The sequence below is a fragment of the Orbicella franksi genome, chromosome 3 (genome assembly GCF_964199315.1).
Source record: "Orbicella franksi chromosome 3, jaOrbFran1.1, whole genome shotgun sequence".
Taxonomy (NCBI): domain Eukaryota; kingdom Metazoa; phylum Cnidaria; class Anthozoa; order Scleractinia; family Merulinidae; genus Orbicella; species Orbicella franksi.
The window spans coordinates 29,951,549-29,976,908 of record NC_138147.1 but is presented as its reverse complement, the minus strand read 5'-3'; the positions used below and the strand labels follow the sequence as shown (position 1 = coordinate 29,976,908).

The window sequence follows — 25,360 nt, the reverse complement described above, 5'->3', positions numbered from 1 at the left end:
AGCCAATCAGGACAAAGATATCGTTTTCTCAGCCAATCAACTGCAGAACCAAAATCAGCCGTAAATTGGCTTCTCGAACTTTCCCGCGCTTTCCGTCGATTGCAAGGGTTTTAACGGCGGCTCTGATTGGTTCACTGTGATACTTATGCGCGTTGTGATTGGTCAGCTGTGAGCACTTTGGCTTTGGTTTCCTTTCGGTAGTAATAATTTGTATGTTTTCTTTGCAGTCCTGTGACTTTTACTTTGACAATCCCAAGGAGGCTAACGAGAGAGGATTTAACTTTGAACCTCTTAAGGTGCGAGTTTTTGAATTTCACGTTTTCCATAGCCGCTTTTGCAGACGTTTATTTTGATCTTTACGCGGTATTTCCTGGGAAAGATTGCTTAATGGGTGGAGGATTGTGTTTAATTTGTGTTTGTTTCTGCATTTCAGGCGGGTGTTGATATTGGCGTAAAAAAGAACATCGTGTTTCGGTGGCAACCTCCTGCAGGACATGACGTAAGTGGTGAACGTTCTTCTCACCTCGAGGAACTCAGTCACAGCATTTCGAGTTATTTTGGCCATGCACAAAATTACATTTAAATTGAAGGAAACCTGAAAATTATAATTTACTAAAATAAAAAACACCGAAGAAATAATAATAAACCTTATTATATGGCTAGTTCCGTGAGCGGACAAGATGAATCAAATCCTGCGCTGTGATTGGCTACCTGAGCGGGCAAGATGGAGCTATCTTGCCCGCTCGGGACTACCCGCCGTGTCCCGCAAGAAAAATTTCCCCGAAAGCCATATAATAAATCCTTTATTGACCAAGCTTGTTCGGTCAAGATGGCTGGATATTGGCCTCGTTCTTTTTTTGTGAGTTTATGGACCTCGACTCCGTCTCGGTCCATGACCACGCAAAAAAAGAACTTGGCCAATATCCAGCCATCTTGACCTCACACTTGGTCAATAACCCATACATAAAGGGACAAGGTTGGTTGAGGATGGAGACACGGATCACAAATGATGAACTTGAAAAATTTAGGCTAAACTTTTCAAGATGCGCAAACTGGGACGACTTTCTTACAAAAATAAGTTGTTAGGGTTTAATTCAATAGCACAGTATCAGAGGAATGGCAGCGACACCAAAAATGTCTTTATTATTAGAAGTGCGGTTTTACATTCAATTTTCCTCCTAATTCTCGCGTAAAATTTGATTTTTGTTGTAAAAGAAACAAATTGACTACATTTTTCAGTTCAAAATGTCTAAAACGTTGTTCTGATTGTAAACATTTTATGGTGTCAATTCCGTATCTGTAAGAGTCATACTTGAGACTTGAGTTTGCTGTAACTTTGTCTCACAGTAATTTCGTTGTTTGTTGTTTTTCACAGCCCAATGAACCTGTTAATACCAGCACAATGGTAAGTTAAGAGTATCATCTCGCCAATTCTTATAGCAGACATTAAAAATAAAATAACATAATTTCGAAAAGTACGCCCATCATAGTGAAACGAATTGGCACACTTAAGCGTGGGGACAAAGTTTTTAATTGTTTTTAGTTTTCGAACTCTCGGCCGTTCTTCTGTTGGGCTCGGTCAGTGAGGCGATGCAAAGATCAAGTAGGTCAGCTTTTTGCCTGGTTGATTGACTAGTAATATATCAAATACGAGAGACCTTGTTTGACTACCTTTCCAACCACCGAGAAGAGAGTTGAAAATACAACGCGTAGCGGAGTATTTTTGACGAACTTCGAGGCGTTTGGAAATGTGTCTTGGGTGTTTGATATATCTTCTCAATTGAAACTAAAACTAAGGAGAAACGGAGAAATAAAATGGTAAAAATGTATGCTAATTAAGATCAAACATCCAAACACCGTCACGATCATATTTTTCTAGGTTTAAAATTGACGAATCATTAATGTATTTGAGAAAGAACTTGAAAAAAACCAACCAACCAAAAACTTCGCGAGTAGCAAGGGTGTGCATTTTCCAGAAATGAGTTGATTGCAACCAAGCTGATGTTTGTTTTTTTCTCTTGTTCCTCCATTTCTAGCTGACAGTGAAGAGTGACGTCACAACTCAATACAAGATCCTTCTCCAAGGTCTAATTACAACAGAGCATAGACACCCGGATGTTAATAGTCACGTGGACTCGGTAGCTGAAGAAACATAAGTCATTCACATATTGTGCTCGTGATGCCTGGAAGTTCAAAAATCTACAATGCTACACATCTACTCTGTCAACTTGGAGCAAGTTTCAATGGACTACACAACGATTTGGTTTGGCTTAAGCGACCCTATTGAGGACAGCGTATATTTGTGTGCGTCTAAACTCCTCCATAATTGAATCATGGTTGTGGACTTGGACATGACACGTATCATACTGAGGAGTCAAGATAAATAATGATATTTTACCCCGCGTGCGTGTCTATTTATGTTAGTCGATGTATTCAGCACCAAGTGTCATTGTTGCTCAAAGATGGTTATCGCATGGATTTGTAATATTTGCGTTTTTATAAGATAAGACGTCATATATTGTTTTGATAGTGACGCGCAGTGTTTGGTATCACTGCGTTTTGAAGCGTCCTGTGTAGCAAGCTTGTATGCATTAAGGCGTGAAAATAAAGCTTAGAAGGTATTTTTGATCTCTGACTCACCATAGTTAATAGAGGGAAATGGTTAAGAAACCAGGCAAAGTTCTTTGTTGTATGTTTTTGTTGGCTATTTTGGGGGTTGACCCTGCAAAAAACCTGACAAAATACAAAAGGTGGTTATGTGTGCTCATACAACTAGCCAATAGAAGCATTGCGATTATGTAATTCATACATAGTCAATAAACACAAAACAAAAGATGTGCAGAGTCAAGGACCTTCAAACATATATCTTAGTCTGTTTGCTTCTTTGATCATTACTGGACTTGTTAATCATCTCCCTCTATTAACAATGGACAAACTGAGTTAGTAAATTAATGTGACCGAAAAATCGAATGAATTAGAAACTCTGACTTGTAGAGCCGATTTCCGTAGGACAATTCAATTATTTTCATTAACCTTCTCTTGTATTTCGATGCAAAATACTGAGCTATGTATTAGCTTACAACAACCGACGCACTGTTTTCATAAGCTGTGTTCCCTGTGTTTATAACCGGAGCTGCAGTAGGTTTCCCGATTTTTCTTGCATCATTTTGGCGTTATGTTTCTAAACCGAGCAGAGTCTAGTTAAGCAGAATTTTTCGGAATAGCACTGCAAGCATAATCAGGAGGATAAGTTTTTGAATTTTGTTTGCTGCTGTTTTAAAGCCTGTTACTCGCTAGGCTAGTGCACAGTCCGCGCGCATACCAGTCAAAATGAAACGACGTCAGGTTAAACTAAGAGACTGTACAACTGCGCGACGATTTCTCCATAGCGATCCCTTGTATTGCTCTAATACGACAGTGACTAGAAGAGCAGAAAAAGAAAGATGTGTGGTAAAAAAAGTTCATGTTTCTATGCATGCATGTGGTTCTGTTCCTATGAGCTCCTATGGTTATGGTGCTCCGCTTGACGAACCTTCGTCTGAGCTCCGCCATAAACATGTTTAAGCAACATCGTAAATGGTAGCATAAAAACCACTTTTGGTATGGTTTTAATAACAAAATCGTTGCAAAAGCGCTTTTTAGTTCCTTGACAGCTCTCGTCTGGTTTAGCCGGCAAACCCCCACAACCAGAAACTAATCACGTATTGAATAGACTTGCGTAAAATAATACATAAAATGCAGGGGTAGCCACGCGTTTTTTTAAAGTTAAATGAGTTGTTTTCATCAATTTTGAAAACGTTTCAGTTTGGTGCCCGTTGCATTTTGTCCTATTATCTCCACAGGAATTCAAACATGCGTCCCTTGCACTTGTTTTGCGCGCGCACTAAGTGATCTGCAGGTAAATGTTTACAGATGGAGTTCAGTATACTGTTCTATAGATCACAGCTGGCTTTTAACACACTTATGTCCAGGATTGAACGCAAGTATTGTTTAATTAGTACTTCATATTTGGCAGGGTTATTTGACATTTTCATATTACTTCATATTTGACAGAATTGTGTGTGTTTTGGTGACTTTGCACCATTGAGGACACTGTGATGCTTATCATAAGGAATTTGAATCTCATTAGCGTTCAATCCTGGAAATATCTGTTTTAACATGAAGCCTTTAGCATTAGTGGTTATCTATATTCTGCTATTTTGATATTTCTGGTTTTAGTGCAGGTTCATTAGAATTGATTTGGTCACAGTAGGAAAATTTTGCTTTCGTTTTAGTCGCGTACTTGAAGCGTAGTCGAGGGTCCAACATAGGTTTGGCGGGAGGCGGGATGAGAGTAAACATGAGGGCGGGATGGGGGATGACAGAAATTTTAAGTGCGGGATGCGGGATAAAAATACTTTGGCGGAAGCGAGATTTTCTCATTTTGACAGCTAGGCGGGATGCGGGATGAAACACAGAAAATCGTAGGCTTCACGGACGACGTTGTACGGAGAACTGTGACTCTGACTAGGCGACTTTCCGACTGGGGTGGTATGGCGGGATTGAGCCAAACAAGGATGGTGGGAAGGTAGTTGATTACGTCAATTTAAAGTCTTTCAACCCTAGAGCGCGCGTGGCGCATAAACCATGCCATGTGCGCACTAACAAAAGTTGGCACTGTCCTTAAAGCTAACCTAAAGTAATCATGGACTTTTTTTTCTGTTTTATACCTATTTCAGTGTGGTCTTCTTATAAATCTTAAAATTCTTGAAGAGCACTATCGGTACACATGAAATTAAAACCTGGATCACCTTTTAATCATCAATTACTGTTAAGCTTTCCAGCAACCTGACCCGAGAGTCAGTGTCAGGTATATTTTAGCTGTGACATATTTTTGGCGCATCACCTCTGCTGCCAGCTTTCTGTTAATTAAAAAAAAACGCCCTGGGAATTACTACGGGGGGACTCAAGGTCCAGGCGGAGGTCCATAAACACGCAAAAAAATAAAAGAACGAGGGCCGGCAATATCCAGTCATCTTGACCGAACAAAAGCGCCATCTTGCGCGCTCGGGTGGCCAATTACAGCGCAGGATTCGGTTCATCTTGCTCGCTCATGAAGTTAGCCATATAATATTTGTAGGTATTTCATAATACTGAATCCAGAGTTAAACGTCTACATTGATGAGCTTTAACCCAGCACCCATTGTTCACGTGGCATGTCAATCAAAAGTGATTTGTCTTGGAATTGGAAAAAAACACGTTATAATCAGCAACAACTGTGAAAATCCATTATTGAGTTATGAGAAATGTGGGATGATTAATCAATCTCTCTCTTTACAGAAATGCCGGGGAAGACACCGGTAACAGCTAGGGAGAGAACTTTACTGAACAGAGTGATATTCATGCTTTAATGTTATTCAGTACATTTCGTCATTTTTGTTGTTACCCTAATTTTGTCTTTTACAATTTATTTACAGCTAATAGACAACGTTAGCTTTTTTGGTGAATTCTGCTGGCATTCCAAGCAACGGTATAAGGGTTCTGTCGCTGCTTTCCAATGGCGTGACTCTTGAGTGCGAGAGATGAACATTGCGAAACACAATTCACTATTCCAAATGAATGAGGCTTTGTATATTTGTTGATTGTTGAAACAGGGAAACCAAAACAACTGGAGCTATAAATACAAAAGCTTCGGAACTAAGACAAGAACAGAAGAAAAGTAAACTTGTCTAGAAAGGTGCTAAGCACAAATTTACGAGAGATACTTTGCCAGACCAGAGGAAACTGAGAAAGGAAAAAAAGCAGAGCGTAACATTTGTGTTTAATTGTTGGTTATTTCAGGAGACGGGGGAGTTGGTTCGCATCATTCTTCCACTCTAGGATGCAAGGAAAAAGGAACCAATTAAGAGCTTGGAAATACCATAAGCTCTACCCCGGGGTTAGATACAGCCTAAATACTGGCTTATAAAAATACTGCAAACCACAAATATCATAGAATTTTCTGGCAATCAAGCAAACACCTTTTAAACGACGACCGAATTTGACCTTCTCCATCTCAAATACCCTGAAATACATGAATTGGTCAGCAAAATATCTATAAAGTTGTTTTCTCCCGCCCGTTAACCTGCGTAAAATAGTTAATGGGGTTAAACTGTAGTATTTGGGATTGACTGACTGACTGATTGATTGATTGATTGACTGAAAGAGTTCTTAAGAGTTCTGTGACGTTTACCGAACAATTGCGACAATTGCGTATAGTGTTTTTTTCCACTGATACTGACTTATGCCTGCCTGTTATCTCGAGTTATTTGATAAACAATAAAATCTTGTCAGTATCAAGCATGCAAAAACAATGGTTGCCTCGGCTTATATTCGAACGCCGTCAGCCAGGCTGATGCCTCCGTCGACAGGCAACGAAATTACGAAAACAAAAACATGAGCCGTGCTTATTGCTTATTGGTCACGCGCTTCGTATACTGAACAATACTTAATTGAAAAACTGCCGGTGAAAATACACGCACTGTCTCATTCACTGTCTCGGAGCGGATTCACGAATGATCCAAGAGCAAAGCTCTCTTATCTTGAAAACAATTGAAGGATTTGAATGATCAATCAAACACACAATGGTTGCATAGCGACCGCTCCTCAAAGGACTATGACGTCAGCATTGTCGTGCGTGCGCGACACGAGGTCACGCCGCACGCGGATCCGTGCGATTCATTCCTGCACGACGCTGTCATCAGATCTGAATTGAATAAAAATCTCATCGATATTTGATTAGGCTCTAAAAAGGCGGCCCTAAGTTGCGCAATGTTCGTCAGATTCTTTTCATCGTAATCATTGGATCAATTTTCTGGCGAAGCGACATCGGCGAGATAGTACTGAAGTCCGGCCAATTTTGCGTGGGTCCTCGTCGGTCCTCTCTAACCAGGTGTGTTAAATTCTTTAGTCTTTGTAAAATTCATTTTCACATTTTGTCTTATTCATTTATAACCGCCGTGACAATAAATTTTTTTTTTAATGGATTGAACTGATGTTCAACCTATCAACCGACCTCCCTGTCCAGCGAAATAAATGCACCCGTTGCTGTGAATTCTGCTCGCAAGCTGTGCATTTGTTTATATCTGAAACAAAATGACTCGAGTTTGTAACAGCATTATTATCCCTGCAACTGCAAAAATTTACTCTCAGGGCAACATTTCCGGCAACAAGACGTTAATTCATGGGGTTAATTCTCCAGCGAGCGATGAAGTTAAAAATTTTCTTGCCGGTCGCTCTTGATCAATCATCTTTTTGTTATTTATTATGACCGTCGCTGGCCGCATTTTTGATAGTTACTAAGCCGGAAAATCGTTGTGCGATGCAAAACGAAACGAACGTGCAGACTAGCATAACTTTTTCCTGAATCAATTTATGCGCATTTTGAATTTAATGACTGTATTGTGATTATTTAGGATTTAACAGTCCTTTTGAAATTTCCAGTTCTGAGTTTCCCTGTAAACCGACGCACATCACGACATGTTAGCGCGCTCAGTCGTTTATCACGCTCCATCAATTACAGGGGCAATGCAAGGCGGGCTAGGAAAGACTTCTGGCTTTATGGTGTACAAAATAATTTTTCTGGTTCCGAGTCGTCACTTTGATTGCTGTCAACCCCGTTTTATAAGTCCAAACGACTCGCCAATCCTCGGTGAAACTTGCTTCGACCGAGTAGAAGACAAGAACGAAAATCAAGGAATAAAAGCGCTTCTTTACTGTGGAAGGTTCGTACTAGAGCCTGAGTGTGGAGTGTGACAGTCAAGTACACATCAATCACGGCGGACAAAGTTTCAGATCTCTGTGTGAAGACTTCAGTTTGTAATATGAAGCTTTATAAATCGGGCATAGCTTAATACGCCTTAGATTATTCACGAGATCTTGGTTTAGGGCGAACTGTAAAAGCCTCGGCTAGCAGTGATCATGTTAACGGCTGATAACTGTGGGGAAAGAACTGCGGCGAAGACCGTTGAACCCTGGCGCTATCCATCTGATGACCAAGCAAATCAGTGGTTGCCAATAGCCGATGAAAATTTTAATTTCCTGGGCATCTGCTGAGATCTTTACGGGATCTTTATATAACTGCAAGCTGTCCTCAGTTACACTTAAAGTATTGCAGTGTTTCTACGTGACATATCAAGGTAAAACATACAGTTTTAGAGGACACAATTTTTTTCACTGCGATGGCTTAGCTTCGAGAGCTGTTTTATAATAGTCTCACACCAGATTCCGAATATCTTATCATGGGGGTAACACAATATCTAATTTCCTTGATGAAACACTACGCTTAATTCCAAATGATCGGAATTATAGGCGAATTTAGCTTTTTTCCACGAGTTAGTAGTGATCAGCTTTATTTTCAATAGTCTACCGATATTGTTTCAATCTCATGAAGAGAGCGAGCATAAGTTAACTCAAAAACCATGCTTTATGTTGTGATTCAAGCTCGAAGTTCATCGCCGCAGAGCCATCTTGATGTGAGTTTCTTGCAATCCTCAATAAATCGAAGCTCACTACTAAAATTTCGTTTCTAGATTATTAAAATTGCATTTCCTAAATTGTGTATTAAGTCTAAATCTTACTCAGTGGTCGATTTCAATTTTTCCTCTTACCAAGTGGTTGTTCAATATCTGAGAAGGAATTATTGATTAGTTTGACCATCATCAGGCATGCTAATATAAATGTTATGTCTGTAAAACACCGAAGCATAAATCCCATAAACAGAACCCACTGAATTCAAAACACAGTGGTCATTTGGAACCCATTGCAAGACCAAATGGGGGAAAATTGGCTACGACATTTGGCAGCTGCTCTGAGGTCGGTCACCTAAACAGGCAGTTGTTCTCTCGCTAGGTTTGTTGTTTTACAACGGGAAATTAATATTAAAGACTGTCCAAGGGATAAAATAGTTTATTATTGTAGAAAAGGCATGAAAGCATTCAAATTCAAAAGAGAAGACAAAGTCAGTTGATCGAAGAGGCCAAATTTAAAAATGCACAATTTCCGCCCTGAGAAATCAAGTTTCATTAAACATTGTGTTTCCGGCAACAGTCGATGATCACTGAAACCAAAGGTGAAAGGTAAAACGTTCATATTCTACCGCATACATCATTTATAAAAGTATTTTGAGATATGATCATGATATATAGTGAAATAAGTGAACTGTCGTTACTAAATTGTCAATTCAAGTCTTATTGATAGTAGAGAATTGCAGCTGAGCTGCACAATGAGTCCTGAGTTGTGAAGGCATTGAATGTGTTTGGATTTTCTATGCAAGGTGATGTCTTATGCGAGAGTTTTCTTTGCAAGCCATGACAGAAAACTCCCAACTGGGAAACCTTCATACAGTGGGTATTAAGAACCCACCTTGCAAGACAAATGGCGAGGTCCTCACTGGCTTGGCTCAAGGCCAGGTTTTTCCCGTTGTTCTAAGATCACTTTGTAGCTGTGAGGCAGCTGTTCTCGTTGAGTTTTGTTCTCTCAAAGTACAATCTAATATTTAACGTCTGTAAAAGGTAAGAAAAAGTAAATGTCTAAAAAATCAATTCAAAAGAAACCAGAACTATTTGATCTAAGTTGCCCTGATTTAAAGCAATACATAGACACAATTTAAGTACACCCTGAAAAATATATGTCCACATAGGCCTGAGTTTCGCAACAAAGATGTTCAAACGAAAAGGCAAAAAAGGAACAAAATAAATGAAGAATGTATATCATGTTTGAAATGTAGCGTATAGTTGAAATAAATTACAGTTCCTAGTTCCTAAGTTATCAAATTCCATCCCTCTTTAAACTTGGGAAATGTAGCCCTCTCCTACTTGTAAATTCATAAGAGAGTACACGTTTAAATGCATGAAAAGGATGAGCATTGATTTGAAGGTATTTGAATTATCTATAGTTAGTCCTTTGCTAGCAAACCCGGACTGAAAACCCTGTACGAAACCCACTAAATTTCAATGGGAACCCTTAGCAGCAAGTCGTGAGGAACAATTGCATTATATCCAAAAACCGAAATGTTTTGCACGCTTTGGTAAGGTCATCCACACAGGCAGTTAAACTCGCCAAGATTCTTCGTTTTGAAGAGAAATTTAATATTCAAAAGACTGTTCTAGGCAAGAAAGAGTGTAGTTTGCAAATTCGTGTGGAAAATTTCAAGAGGAGCTTGAAGAGCAGTCGATCGCAAAGCCGACTAATCTGACCTAATTCAAAAGTAGTGCCTATTGAGTTGGGCCTTGAACAAATCAATTGTATTCTGTGAACCAGTTTCAAGCTCACAACTACTATAATCAAAGGAAAAGGCAAAAAAGATACACGATCTTATTTTACCATGAGTAAAAAATGTAACGTTGTTTGAAGGGCAGCCGATATAGTTTATTAAATCCTTCTTGCACGTACGTGTCATTCTCGACCATTTTCTAGTAGCTTCTAATGGCTCCGGCAAAAACAGGTTGAAATATTATAACCGATACACTGTTTACTTTTCTGTTATTCGAATTTCTGATACAGTAGAACCATTGATGGTTGTTTCTGAATTAGTAAGTCATTGTAACCTTTCAGTTTGTAGAACTTTGGAAATGGAGGAACTGTTATGCGTGGACGCAATGTTTATCACTTGGTTACTAAGATAAAATTCAACCTAGGTACACGAAACAGAGGTTTTTAAGCATTCTGTTTGCCGTTTCTTGCTCATTTACCGAACAAATATCTTGTATTTCTAGTTCAACTGTGCTTTCAGCTCTGTAAGGCTGACAAAAAATGTCGGTCAGTGATTCTACAGTTTACCTTGAACTAAATATGAAACACAAATCAATGGGGGCATTTCAGTCATGAGTAATGTTTCTACGCCGGGTTATTTCTCAGTGCACTGTACATATTTGCAGCTGGCATTGGCATGTAACTTACAATGGTTGCATTGGCTGTCCAGCTGTAACTCTTTCTTCATCCATGCAGGTAGTTTATTCAAATGTTTAATCGTCGCTCTTAAAAGTTGTCGTTAACATTATGAGGAGTAGTGCTAACATAAAAGTTGCCTTTTCTAGTGGTCAGTAAAACAGAGGAATTCCAAATGGTTCTTGCATATAATAAATAATTCCTTTGCTCTACTTTTTCTGCTTTCTATCTCTCCCTCAATTAAAGCACACTTGCATGGGAAGCTTAGCTTAGTTTTGACTTGAACAATTTTCAATTCAATTCACTCCAAAACATACTCAAGATTCTAAGATAAAGTTGCCAAAGCAGTATCGAAATTTTGATTCTGCCTGGCAACTTCAATAATTTAGGATGAATTCAACAGAATCAGGAAGTAACATTTTCGCTCGTTTCCAGCTGTGCTTTTGGTCGTCAAAAAGAGGTTTTCTCCATGTTTAAAGCGCAAAAGTGGTTGAGCAAGCGCTCTCGAAATCATGGAGGAACAATCCGTTGGTTGTTGTTTGTGCTTGTCATTTCACTAAGCCATGTTTCGACTAGTGATTCGGAAATTAAGTTTACTTAGCGAAGACGCCCAAATTTAATCTCTCTAGTCCGCGTTTTGCTAGGACACCATTACAGTTCTGATTTGTGATGGTGACTTGTTTCAGTGTGCTATGACTCGGATTGAATTCGTGCGAACTATTGAACATGCTCAGGGCTAAAGCTGTTGATTTGTATCAGTCAACAAACGGTGACTCGAAGTTCGGTGCAGGGCTCGCTATTTCGTTTAACACATTATGAGAAGAAACTGATTAAGTTCCCAATGGAATGTTTAGCGTAAAAAATAAAATCCGTCGCCAAGGGTAACAGTTTGTTCTGCAATAAACCGTAACAAACAATAAGAGTTCAAGGCCACAATTATTCTCAATAAATAAGTTTGGGCATATATCGGTTGAAAACACAAGCATGTTTTCTCTCTCAATTGATCAATTTTAACGGAATATCTGCTGTGTATATGATGACAATTTTGCTTTGCAGACCTGCTTGTGTGTACAGCCACAACATTAACAGATTCATTCAAGTTCACCATTTTTCGCGTCGCTGGTCACCGACGTTGCTATTTTTGGTTCGCTCTTAACGATATTAGTTTCAGTTGCGTTCATCAGCGTTTAAGTATCTATCTATCGAATTTGTCGGACATCCGGAGATTGGAAAGCAAGGGTGCATTTCCTGAGTCAAGAGGCTGAACAGCCGACGACAATACGCCAAAGATAACACAATTGTGTATCGCAAACATTTATACAAATCAAATGTTTATGTTAAATTAAGGGCAAGAAAAGCCTGGCACGCTTTCCTTACAATTACAAGCTACATGCTACGTTTTTGGCCTTTTGAAAATCAGTGCGTGACATTTTGATTATCCCGGAACCTTCAAAGAAGCTCTAGGTCTTTTAAAATTAAAAAAAAAGTAAATGATAAAATAATAATAGCGTAAAATCTGACAAAAACCCAAAGCCCGGTTAATTGACCGCGCGAAGTTTACGAGAGATATCCTTGACGGCCTCGGTTTTTTCAGTGGTTTGAGCGAAACCGCGAGACTGATATTCATATGCCACTGGGATATCGTTTGAAAGCGAAAGTAAACGCCTCAAAAAAACTCGATCGTTTAAAATATTACTCAGTCTCTCGTCAGCTACCGCTGAGAAGAAAATTTCGCTAGAGTAAATAAGGTTTTCGCCAGAGCCTTGCTAATTCTTTGATAAATAATTTCCTTCGATAGAAAATATACAGAACCAAACCCTATTTATTCTGCATCAGTTTTCGCCCCGTAATTGTGGTATTAATTTACTGACGGCCGCTTCAGTGCAATTGCGAAATCGCTCGAAATCTCCTCTGGCCGGCGGCCCGTTGAATTGTCGGGAATTGCAACAATGCTTCTGGCAAAATCCTGCGATCTATTTGGTCTTTTTGCAAAGTCGAATGTATCTCTAAGATTTCTCTTTTCTATCCACTGCACTTGCCAACCCTGGTGAATACATTATTTAGAAGTGGAAGCAATTTTATCACATCGCTGGTTATTTCAATGTTTAGTCTCGAACCCATTTGCGTGGGTTGCATGACGTCATAACCCTCGGCGAGCACAATGACTTTATTATGAATATGTCCGTTGTACGTGTCCATGAATATTTAAGCACGACAAGCGTGCGAGAAATGGTGAAACTGATCGTGCTTGTGCCAAGCCTCAAACGGTGAAATTATTCTTAGAACGACAAATTGGGGTTAGAAACATTTTGCATCGCTTGGACAAACTTTCGACGCAATGTCAGGGGTTATACATTTACGTAATGGCCAGTTTCATGGGCTCCGTCACAGCTCTGAAACGGGAAGAACTTTCCTTTCCGAACGGAAACAATTTCATTAAAACTGCATCGACCCGATTTTTGCATCGTTTTCGCATACTGACATCCAAAATGATGGAAAATTTTAATTGTATTTTCACTCTCAAGCAAATTGGCTGGCAGACACGACTTTAGCGTTCATGACAGAACAATGAAATGCCGTAATAGTAGACTTGCTATTTACTTCACTGCTTACATCTGATTGGTCGGACTAACGATAAGCGTTCCACTCCGACAGGTCGCCAGCCAATCATAGGAGTGCGATGCCAGCAAGGTATCACATCAAATAAAGAGCGACAGGCTTTGGTCGGCGACAGACGGCAGAAAACTTGTCGCCAGCGTCGCCACACGAAAACACAAGCGAGCGCGGCGCAAATTTTGCCCACATGATTACTTCCGAGAATCTTCGCGTTTTTGTGGATCTGCAGATTTTCAGGCCGAGAGGATTTGAAAATGGCTGCGAGTGAGTCTGTCGAGAAAGCGACCCCACCGTTGCAGACAAGTACCGGTTTACCACATGCTAATGAACTTAAGACACTCCGAGAAAAACTTGCATCCGACGATAGCAGTCGTGACGAGTCTCACGCACAACATACCAACAGCGCCGGCACCTCCGCACAAATGCCTCCTCAAAATCCCAGCGTAAATTCGACAAGCTCAGGGCCTGCTCACATAAATTTCAGCCACTCGGACAGTTCTAATTTCAGCGTGAAAACAGAGCAAAGCGATGAGGGTCAGAAAAGCATGGGCGAACCAATTCGCTTTGACGTTAACAACGAAAGACCGGCCGGACCTGATCAAGGGCTCGTGACGGAGGAACCGTTGGAAATTCAATGCGGTGAAAACGCTGCGCTGCTTTACGTGTCCAAGCTGTGCCAGGGAAGCAAAGGACCTTGCATTTTATTCCAAGGCGAGTGGTTGACACCGAATGAGCTGCAATACATCAGCGGACGGGAAACTGCAAAAGACTGGAAAAGAAGTATCCGCTACAAAGGGAAATCTCTTAAAAGTTTGATAGCACGCGGACTGATTAAGGTTCATCCACCTATATGCGACTGCCTGGGCTGCAGGATTTCGTCGCCTGTGGTAAGGGATTATCTCGACTATATTTATACAAGGGTAGGCTTAGATATTACAATGTGCTTTAGTTTAAATTTTCTGTGGCTTGCCCGGTAAAATTTGCTAACAATACACTGTTGTTTCATACGCGTGCACAGGTGAGATTTATTCCTAGACTCGCATGATATTCTCTTTGTTTATTGATTTAGGTTATGTCTAGTAAGACCGGAGACTGAAGCTAGCCAAAGTCTTTTTAGGCTAGCTCCAATGTACTCCAATATCTTGCCCACCCATTAACGGGTTGAAAAAAAAATTATCCTTACCCTTACCAGAGAGCTCTCAGTTGACTCATTACCCGGGATTTGTATGTTGGAGCAAATAACCCTAGAAAAAAACCCAATAACAATCTGCAAACACTAAAGTTAAGACGATTATGTCTTCTAGACGAGTTCAAAGAAACAAAAAATCACCAAAATCGTGGTGTGGGTTGCGTTTTGACATTTTGTAAAAGAACACAGGCTTCGCTAGATCTGTTTGCGGATGCTCTCGAAGCTGACGGAGGAGGCGGTGCGAAGTGGTGATAAAATTGACAGCTTAGAAGTAACAATAGCTCTTGAAATTTTTTCACACTTTAGAGATGGTTCGGGGGGTTTAAAAAACGGCAAAACCCAGGTTTGACATCACACGTACGAAAACAACACCCGCTCAATTTTGTGCAACAAAAATAATTCTTTCACCGCTGGAGGTAGGTTTTGCAAGTAAGTTCTGCTGCAAATGTCGGGTAGTGAGTTGTTAATGCTTTCTATTGTTCCATTGTTGACTCACAATTCAACATGACCTGAACATGTTGATTATTATATTGACGTTGTGGACAAGATATTTTAATCGCAGAATTTTAATGACCGACGTTTTCGACCTTTCTCGACGGAGCGTGCATAAAAATGGCAGATTTCTGTCACTTAATGGTTAACCTGTTTCCGAATTTGGCACACTTCGAGCTATTATATAATTTGAGTTGAAATTATTGTTCAGAAAGGAGCAAAAGCCCGCCTGCTTTTGGCAAATGAGGAGCCTTACCAGGAGCCTGACAATGCCCTTGGCTTCGCACGAATCAAGTCATTTCCGGCCAAAAAGAGAAAACGAATAGATATGACAAAGAAATGACATGTGAAGTTTTCTATCTCCGGCGGCCGAGGGTCAGTCGCTCCAACATCAGGTGATAACACTCGTGGATCCTCGACGATTACTGGAAACACAATTCAATTGCTGAATATTGCGTGCAAATATCAATATTTTCAAAGTTGCCACCTGCACTCTTTTTGTGGCAGAAATGAAGGTTATGTCTTTTTTTGGACGACCTCAGTTGACAGCAACTTCCGAATGTTCCGTACTGTTAAAACAAAACTCAAAGGAAGTCAAAAATCCTATGAGTGGTTTGCATAGCTTTTAATTAATAAAGTTTACATCCCACAGGTCAAATGTCAGCATCTAACACGGGTTTACTTGAGTAGCCTTTGTGCGTTCGAAGGCGCCGTGCACATTTTATCACGTACACAGTCGCTGACATTTTTTTTTTCGTTGTATAATTCCAGACGTGGTGGGCTGTAAAAGCGAAAGCTAATGGAATTTTTATTGGCGTAGAGCCCTATTAAGACTCTTTTAACGCTTTTTAAGGTTAATCCTTCGTTTCACTGGCCTCTTCAGTTTGTGGGCATGTCCTTTTGTACAACTGGGCGAAGCCCAGAATTGAAGATTGAAATAAGTTCGAGACTTTGCTCGTACAATCTTTTCAGTTAGTACTTCATGTAACGCAGACTACGTGGCTTATCTCGTGTTTATTCCGCTAATATTATAAACACTGTGGCAACCTAGGATGTTTATAGAAGTAAGTATTTAAGTCGAACCTATATTTTCGCAACATGCACCGGGTGCAGGACCCAACGGCTAAAAGACGACCCATATAAGGCGCGCATCTATTATCTCTATCAGAGATTTCCACAAGTTTGTTTAACAACGCTAGACAATAGTGCTTCAAACCCTCACTGCTTTTATTTTCCTGGAAACAGAACCGGGGAAGATTAGCCAGTAAATGCAGTGTTTCCTCTCCGCCCTCTCCGACTAGAAAAAGAAAAGACTCTTCTAAGCCGACTTGGAGGCAAGATGGCTTCGAGCAAGGTTTACAATTTGGTGCCAGACACGGTTCATCTTCTGATATCGACGGCTACATGAACACATCGGCGAGAAATGGTGTCGATTTGAGAGATTCCCCGCACTCAACGTCTTCGACTGCCTCTGAGTGTTCAGAACCTGTAGATGATAGCCCCTTCTCTCCGGTTACAGAGCCGCCGAAACGGGCGAGAAGCTTGTCACCTGAAAACCTGGCTAAAGTGGGCACTATGAAAAGACGGGCAAGTAAGCAAAGCGTAGTTTTATTCTAAAACTTAAAGAACTCCAGTGTTAAGTTTATTTATTCTTTCACCAACTGCATGGGGGCTGCCCTGTATGAAGCAAAATATATCTTGTTGTTCCACGACCGCGCAGTCAAAATACTCTCCTTGGTTGTTGCGAAAATTTACAAGACAATCTCGTGATGCCATTGTCCGACGGGTTAAAAATGGCCAAAAGAAATTGAGCAATCAAAGGCATACTTGGGCGGATGGTGTTGGAGATTGTAGTGGCGCTAATTTTGGAAACGTGTTTGTAATTCCGAATCAAAGTAATTGATAAAATACTAGGCGATAAATTGAGCATTTAAAAATATGACAATGCTACTATAAGAGAGTCAAAATACTGAAATATCAATTTGAATTGAGGTGTTACTGCTCCTCAGAGTCACTTTTTTGTCTCTGTAACCTCACTTTGATCAAGTCGACAATTTTTGAGCTCGAGGACTAAAAGCTTTTCCAAAGACAGTTCTTTGAAGTAAACTGGGCACTTTGCGGTTTAGATTTAGGTAATTTCTAAACCACGCAATATCGACGCGAGAGGAAATTTTGATTTCGTTATTTTGTTATCTTAAACTCGACAATCCAAAATTCCTGCTTTCATTTTTCTGCGAGGACACCAGAGAATCTTGACGAAGCTTTCATTAAAGAATAAAAACAAGGTCTCACTTACTATTATTTTTTTTTGCATCAACAACGGTCGTGCAGGCAATCATGCATAATGTCCTGATGAAAAGGTTAATTTTTTTTGCAGAATATCGTATATATTTTAATATCTTGTGATCAAAATGTCAATCAAACAATACAGTTGTGTAAAACTGAGTTCAAGGTCAAACTAAGCAAAGCATAGCGGAGCAGTTCTTTTTCCAAGTGAGTTACAGCTTACAACACGGTGAAGAATTCTGCAGACTTAGGAAGACTTCGTGTTTACTGCCGGGATCAGTGCCGTTAGTGGAAAGTCGCTTGAGTAAGTTCTGCTAACTGGGCAAAGCTTTTCTCACTGTACAAAGGAAATCAGATATGATCATCACTCAACCACTTCAGTGGCAAAGCATACAGTTAATTCTGCTCTCCCCGTATTTTGATTTTCACGCTCTCCTTTGGAACAGTTTGTTGCCCATGAAGACTCAAAGGGCATTCATTTATGGTTGACCGTTGTTAACTAAAATAGGCAAACTATCAAGGTATTATGGCCAAACTTATGACCTGCTTTTTCCGGCTTCTTGACATCTCTATTCCGTTCTTTTTACGGCTTTACAAGAGCAAAAAAGCTTCTGCATTTCCGTCGTATCAAAACAAACTCACTCACGCATTCCGTTTCGCAATACGCCGACATTGTCTTGTAGGGTTGATAAAAAAAAAAATTAAGACTAGATTGTAAAGCCGGTAAGAAAATACAACTTGAGTGTTGAAATGAAGCTATTTAAGGTCAATTCCATCATTTTTGAACTCTGGTAGTTTTATTTTCATTTATGTTAATGGTTCTTGGCTGACTTAACGGCGGTTGATAGGATTTTACAAACGAAGTTGTTCTTATCATTAGCATGTTGTGTGTAGCGTTCAATTTGGGACCAATTCTTAAATGTGTGAAGAACGGTATAACTGAATTTTTTGCCAGACCAAATCTTTGCTTTGTCAAGTTCTGTGCGCCGATAACTCGCTGTTTTTCTAGAAAACTCCTACAACAGAATTGAAAAAAGTAACACCGCATCTTTAAGTTTGCAAAATTGCGAGATCTTGTGAGTACGTGAGAAAATGCTGTTACCTCGACGATAACGGTTAGATTAGTGACGTCACAGCACGCAAGAGAACTCTCCCGCGAACCATTTATCTTCGCTGCAAGTTTGCAAAGAAATTATACTTTGGATCATCTTTCCGTGCCTCTTTAAGCCGGATTAACGTCGCTCTGCTGGTTGCCAACTTAAAAATCCATTTTCCTGATATACTTTAAGGACGGAAATACGTCCAAGTAACCACTGTGAGGCGAAAAGCTTTAAAACGCATGCATGCAAGCTGTGAACTTTTGCTAATGATTTCATTTTTGAGTTAATTTCCTAAGAAAGGAAGATTTAAGAGAGCGGAGTATAAGGTTCGTGGGGCCGTCCGAAGGACAGGAAAAGCGTGGGATATCGTAGTTGAGTTATTTTCGTGCAATGTTGATATTGCGGGCAAGGTTCAAACAGGACATGATGGATCCCGTGCAAACCATGCAGTCCGCAGGAAATCTCGAATGGAAACCCAATATTCTGCTTCTTATGTTGAGTCGCGTCTGTTTTGCACTCACCGGACGTTTTAATGTTATTTTTTTTTCCGTTTTAATAATGACGTGGGATATGGGATGAACACAGGGAAACTGCCGCATACGCTGGAAATAGACAGGGAAATTAGCGTTTTACAACCATCACTAAGCAGTTTGTAGTTGTCATGGCAACAAATACATCATACTGAAATCACACATAAATGTGATAACTACCATTTTGGATTCTTTTAATTTTCTTTTTGTAAATCTATGTGCGATTCAACGTCGCAATTTTGGTGACCTGTTTTGACTGCCTGCGATATAAATATATCAAGACCATCCAGTAGTCTGTAAATTTCGATATCACACAGACAGATAACTTGATTAAGCGACTGAACTCACACATCACGGTGTAGAACACAAAAGCAATCTGTTAACAACGACAAAGTCTGCTCGAGCTCATAAATTGCTAATTTCTCCTTTCAGCGCTTCTATACGACTTGATCGTTCGGGGTTGTTTTCTACAGTTTTTTGCTTTACCGCCGCAAAGTGAAAACAGTACTAGAATTAATTTTTTGCTATGATTCTGGAATGGGGTCGTCAACTGATATTACCTTTATAGCCATCGTCGGGGCAATTGGTTATTTCGATTCTTGACTGGGTTAAAAATAAGCACAAACTGGAGGGGGAGGAAATGTTTGTTTTCATAAAATGGAAAGTCAATATGGATGGAAGAATGCGGACATTTATATAAAAGAAAGCGGCAGCCGACGCCCCGTTTTAAATTTGGTTTTAAAACAGCTTTGTCGTAGGATAATTCCACCCGGAATACACCCCTCTGGTAAAATTTAGTAAAGCAAAATCTACTTGACTCTTTTTCCTTAGCCGACCGGTTCCAGTTCGACCCGAGAAGCACGTTCTTCTTTAGGGATGTTCCCTCGGAATATTTAAATTCCTCGGCTGCCGAGGCTTCCAAGCAAGCAAGAAAAGATCTGACGGTTGATTTGGCAAATCACCATCGCTCGCAATCTCAGGAAACTAGCGGATCCCCTGGTGGAGCTCAAGGGGCCCCGGGGAGTAGGAGCGCTTTCAGGGCGGTCCACCAAGGTGAGTCTTTATTTGCACCAGAGAAATCACTGGAAAAGGAAAGCACTGTTCAATAGCCTTAATTTAAATTGTCAGATCACACGCTAGAGCTTAATTCCACACATCTTGTTTTTCTTAAGAGGCGAAACAGTACCACATGAAAATACCGCTCGGTAGCTTTCATTTGAAAGGCCACATACTGGGGTTTTACCTACAGACTTAAAAGGTCGGAGCACCTTGTACAGCATAATAAACAGTACCTCTTGAAAGTACAGCTTAAAAGCTTTCATTTTAATGGTCACACGCTTGGGTTTGATCCGCTCAGCAATAAACCAGGACCACTTTGTACAGCTAATGAATAGTACCACAAGGAAAAAGAGCTCAATATCTTATTTGAATGATCACACCTGAATATTTCACCCACGACTTAAAGGTTAGCCTGCGTTGCAGCCGGACGTGTCATAAAATTCCCGATATAGTGGACCGTACCCGCGGTTTAGACCGTCTGCGACGCAGGCTACTTCAAAGTTCGAATTGCATCAAGGTCTGAGAGGGTTAAAGTTCTTGATTCAAGACATTAGTTTGCATTGGATTGGCCGCCTGGTGTATTCTTAGGGGAGCAGGGATGGCGCAGTGGTGAGAGCGCTCGCCTCCCACCAACGTGGCCAAGGTTCGGTACGGGCCCGGTGCTATACGTGGGCTGAGTTTGCTGTTGGTTCTCGCCTTGCTCCGAGAGTTTTTCTCCGGGTTCTCCGGTTTTCCTCCCTCCACTAAAGCCAATTCGACCAGGATGGAGGACCCCGGCCGCATGAAAACAGTTGAGGTTGATGTGGCTTGCTCGCTAAATATTGCAATTTATTATTATTTTTTTTTACAGATGCTTTAAATCCTCATAATGAGATGAACCCTGAGAACCATGTTAATGCGGAGGCTCTCCAACGAGAACTTGCTGCACGAGCAGCAAAAAGCTCCAAGCAACAACAACAACAACAACAACAGCAACAACAAAAACCACAGCCGCTAAACTGCCAGCCATTCAACCCGTTTACACAACTTCCCAGCCCCTCCCCTCTAATGAGTCCGTCTCACAACTCGCCCAGACTGTTACCAGATCCCCTGTTGCTGGCTTCGCCTCACGGCCCAAGTATTTACCATCAAGCTTTACGAGCCAACATGCCTGGAGTGCCTTCGGCGCTACACCAGAGTTTAATGCATTACAGACTTTTGACACCTCCGGCCCAACATAACCCTCTTACGCAAAACATTCCTCTCCAATCTTCCTTCATCCAAGCCAATGCAGCTGCCGCGGCAGCCGCTCGTGCCAGTCTTCAGGGTCTCCCGGTCACGCATTCATCTCTAACAATGCATCGCGCGTCACGATCAGCATCTCCCAAGAACATTACCCCGGTCAACGGTCACGTGGACGATGACAAAAACGTTACAAAGGCTCGGACAACGAAAGTGGACGAGGAGAGACACGAGGCGGTAGATAAGGGACATGGGAACGAAAACGAAACTGATAACGAGAGCCGAAACCCCATAGCGACCATCTCCGATCGCGACTGTGGGATCCGAAGAAGCCCCGAGGCTTCTACGGGTTCTAACGAAAGACACAGTCCATTCGCCACACCCAAGGCTTCCCCGAGTGGTGGTAAGGAACCTTCACGTGTATCACCTCATAAGCTAGTGCCTCGTTTTCGACCGGACTCGCACGAGAACGTCTTAGAATGGAGTGTTGATGACGTGTGTCACTTCGTGTCGGCTCTCACAGGCTCACCAGACATTGCGCATGCGTTCAGAGAGGAACACATTGACGGGCATTCATTTGTTTTAATGCAAGAAGATCATTTGTTGACTAGGATGTCAATCAGACTAGGCCCCGCCCTCAAAATCCTGGCGCAGATAAAAAAGCTCACCGAGAATTTAGAAATGGAAGATGGCAGCTCGAATTGAAGGTCGCGTTCAGCTGAGAGAAAGTTAAGGAAATCCTTGCCTGACCTACAAGTCATGTGTTTATGCAACGTTCTGTCAAAAGACCTTGCTTCATAGTCTGTCCGCCTGTTTTAACCAACATTTTTTGTGAGGTTTTAAAATGTTTGATCTTGCTCTTGCTTAAATCTTAGTTAATAGAGGGGAATGGCTACGAAGCTTGGTAAACTTCAAAGAAGCAAACAAAGATGTCAAGATTTATGTTGGAAGGTCCACGACCGTGCACAATCTTTTGTTTGGTTTCATAACTATTTCCCTCTAATAGCCATGCTTAAACTGACATTTGATCCGTCGTATCATGTACTGTGTTAATCCGTTATCTCGAGCTCTTAAGAGATAAAGGAAAATAATTGGAGTTGTCGGGTGCTCGAGATAACCGTAAGTGAAAAGTAGCGGGAAGTTTGCGATAACCGAGTTCTAGATAGTGAGGTTCTTCAATTACGATACTGAAAAATGCTGAAAAATGTGAGCCTCTCTATTGGTATTTCCGGGCGACGCAAAGTTCGTAATGGACTGGAGGAATTTTAATCTTAAAAACGTACGAATTGACGTTTAAATCGGAAGGTGTTTTTCTGGCAAGACGTCCCTGGACGTCCTGCATTGCGCACTGTAAGCACATCATTTAGGTGTGGCCTGTAGACTTTCTCGTGAGCGACCATATTCCAGATATGTGAACGAAATTTACACGTGCGTATGAATTAGCCAGTCAGGGAAACTTAAATTACTGCTAAATGCTAACAAGCACTCAGAAGTTTTATACAAACAAAGTTTTGTTGATGAAAAATATCCACTATTTGCTTCAACAACAACTCCGCTTAGCCCAAGACTACGCATAGGGGGGCACACATGTTTCATCGTCTAACGGGTCTCTAAACGGAGTTTTATTTCACTCTCATTTGCACAATAGCCTTCATAACCTTCTTTTCATCTGCACCCTTAACTGAAGATAAATCAGTATTTTTCTTGACGAAGCAGGACAGACGTTCACAGACTTCAAGTCAGTACGTGCCACAATTTATCGCCATTTCCCGTCAGTTGATAAGCGTGAAGTATTTAAGGAAGTCAAATATCTTACGGTATGGTACTTTTACTCATTGTTATCGTCCGTGGTACGTGATTGTGGTTCGTGGCAACCTCGCAGACTTCATCCATTATCGCCGCGTGAATGTGCGGGAAATTCCACCCACGGTCTTATGATTTCCGTCGTCTGTCATCACAATGGAGCCGTACGTGCAGACAACACACATCAATGTAGCTAAATTTTGCATGCTATCTGCGTGATGTGGTTACATAGCTACTTTGATTACAAATCATTATGGCTGCAAACAGTTGTCAGTTTAGCCCCAGAAACTGTAGACTTTGCCTTTTCGGGCTGAAAGCCACAGACTAGGAGCGAGCTTTTTACCGATATAAATTTGTTTTTTTCTGTATGCTAAGCTTTGGCTATGCTTCGAGGACTAGAGTGATTGTAAGGTATCGAGTGCTTAACATTGTGCTTTCGTCATTCATCACGTCAGTGCTTTCTAAGGAGATGTAACTATTTTAGGTGTGCTGAAAACGTGGGGTGTGTTTAAACTTGTGGGGTTAGGTTTTTGTTTGTTGTTTTTATTTGGAAGCTGGTTTTTCTAGTTTTCTTTGGACCAAAGCAAGAATGTGCCGGTGTGATAACTAGAATAGTTTCATGTTTTCTTTGCGTGGTTTATTTTGCTGATTTGCGCATCAAATGCGTGTTAAAGTTGACAGTCAGAGTGGCATTTCTTTTTTTGTTTGACAATCTTTTATTTCAAATAAAAGAGTCGATAAAACATTGTTGAACAGATTCGAAAGCGTTAAAAAACGCATTTTTATTTTTTATATGAAGATCGTTTAAGACAAAAGGGTTGTAAAACACAGTTATACAGCCCTGATGAGTGCGATGTTACGTTAGCTAAAAAGATGTGTGAATTAGAGAAATATTTATAATTTGCTTTATTTCTTGAATTTAATTTCAAATTGATGAAAAAGAAGAAGCGAAAAAAAGACAAAAAAAAAAAAAAAAAAAAAAAGCAACGGGAAAAGCAAGCTTGTCCAGTGTTTTGAGGGGGTTAATGTCATCCCCTATAAGTCTAAGGTTTGTCGTTACCAATGAGCCTTTGTGTTTAAAATCGGTGCAGGTTGCCGTAATTAGAAATTTATGATGTTGATACATTGTTAGTGTAAAAGTGTGTCGATTTGAATAAAAAAAATCGAAATGTGTCCTTTTTATGTTGCCTTATCCTGTCACTTTTAAGACATATTTAGCGGCACAGTATGTAATATAAGGCATGATTTGTCAGTTCTTATTTAAGAAATTGCGTTTTGTAGTATGAGGCGACAGGGGTTGTTGCAAGGACCCCCTGCACTTAATAAAGTATCCTTCTTCCTTTGTCGAAGCTTTTCCTTTGCGCTCTACTCGATTCGGTGTGAAATTTCATCGGCGCCACCGAATGACTTGGGTTTTTTAACGTCAATACACATCTGTACCCCTGGATAGAGAAAGTCTCATTTCTGGAGTAAAATATCTGCATAGGAACAAAGTTACAACTTGTTGAATCCGCTTGAACGCATCGTAGTCGAAGTATTAGCCATATGAAGATCGATCAACAACAGATAAGAGGTCACAAGGACATGCTGACATGGCGAAACTCTTCTGATCACATGAAGAAACTTTTCGCAAGAAAGTCCCCTTTCCCGCCATAATAAAGAACTTAAGCAAACCACGAAGGCAACAGCACTGAGAACGCAACCAGCACTTGCGTTATAGATCTTTGGCTTATTTCTTTGCCGTCCTCTGCACAACAACAACGTGAAGTAACTAAGTTCTGAGTATTTTGGGGAACGCGAACGGCGGCGGCTCAATTGGAGTTGAACGCTGGCGTTGCATATGTAGCTTGAGCAAGTTCTGAGACCGATAGGCGCACTGAACAGATCTAGACAATTGCGAAATTCGAAGGTAAAATATAAGTTCCTTTTTTTTCTACGCGTCGTACTTGGCGTCCCTATTATATTTGCCAGCGTTCCCTCAGGTGTATCAACCTTCACTGGACACATGTTTTAATTAAAAATACGCGAATCTGATTGGTTGCATAGCGGTCGACGAGACAATTAGAGGGTGAACTCGAAGTGAATGAATGAGTGAGTCAGACTGATGTTAATTAAAGAATAATGTCGAGCCAACTTCTTTCACCGTTCAGTTCGAGACC

At 40.7% G+C, this 25,360-nt stretch overlaps 2 protein-coding genes across 2 annotated transcripts in view; both read left to right on the top strand.

Annotated features, from left to right (window-relative positions):
* The window catches only part of LOC145481827 (cilia- and flagella-associated protein 74-like), a 32,254-nt gene extending 29,626 nt beyond the window's left edge, over nucleotides 1-2,628 (top strand). Inside the window, exons 47-50 of the mRNA XM_081460371.1 lie at nucleotides 228-296; nucleotides 434-499; nucleotides 1,376-1,405; nucleotides 2,037-2,628. Coding sequence (XP_081316497.1) covers nucleotides 228-296; nucleotides 434-499; nucleotides 1,376-1,405; nucleotides 2,037-2,156 — 285 coding nt within the window. The 3' untranslated portion in view covers nucleotides 2,157-2,628. The remainder of the gene's footprint in view (nucleotides 1-227; nucleotides 297-433; nucleotides 500-1,375; nucleotides 1,406-2,036) is intronic.
* A 4,062-nt stretch (nucleotides 2,629-6,690) lies between these two features.
* On the top strand, nucleotides 6,691-25,340 carry LOC145481846 (uncharacterized). Its single transcript, XM_081460405.1, has 5 exons — nucleotides 6,691-6,910; nucleotides 13,561-14,408; nucleotides 16,448-16,793; nucleotides 19,950-20,171; nucleotides 21,028-25,340. Exons 2-5 carry the CDS (start codon nucleotides 13,776-13,778, stop codon nucleotides 22,101-22,103), a joined length of 2,277 nt encoding a protein of 758 aa, XP_081316531.1. The 5' UTR covers nucleotides 6,691-6,910; nucleotides 13,561-13,775; the 3' UTR covers nucleotides 22,104-25,340.
* Nucleotides 25,341-25,360: the final 20 nt, after the last annotated feature.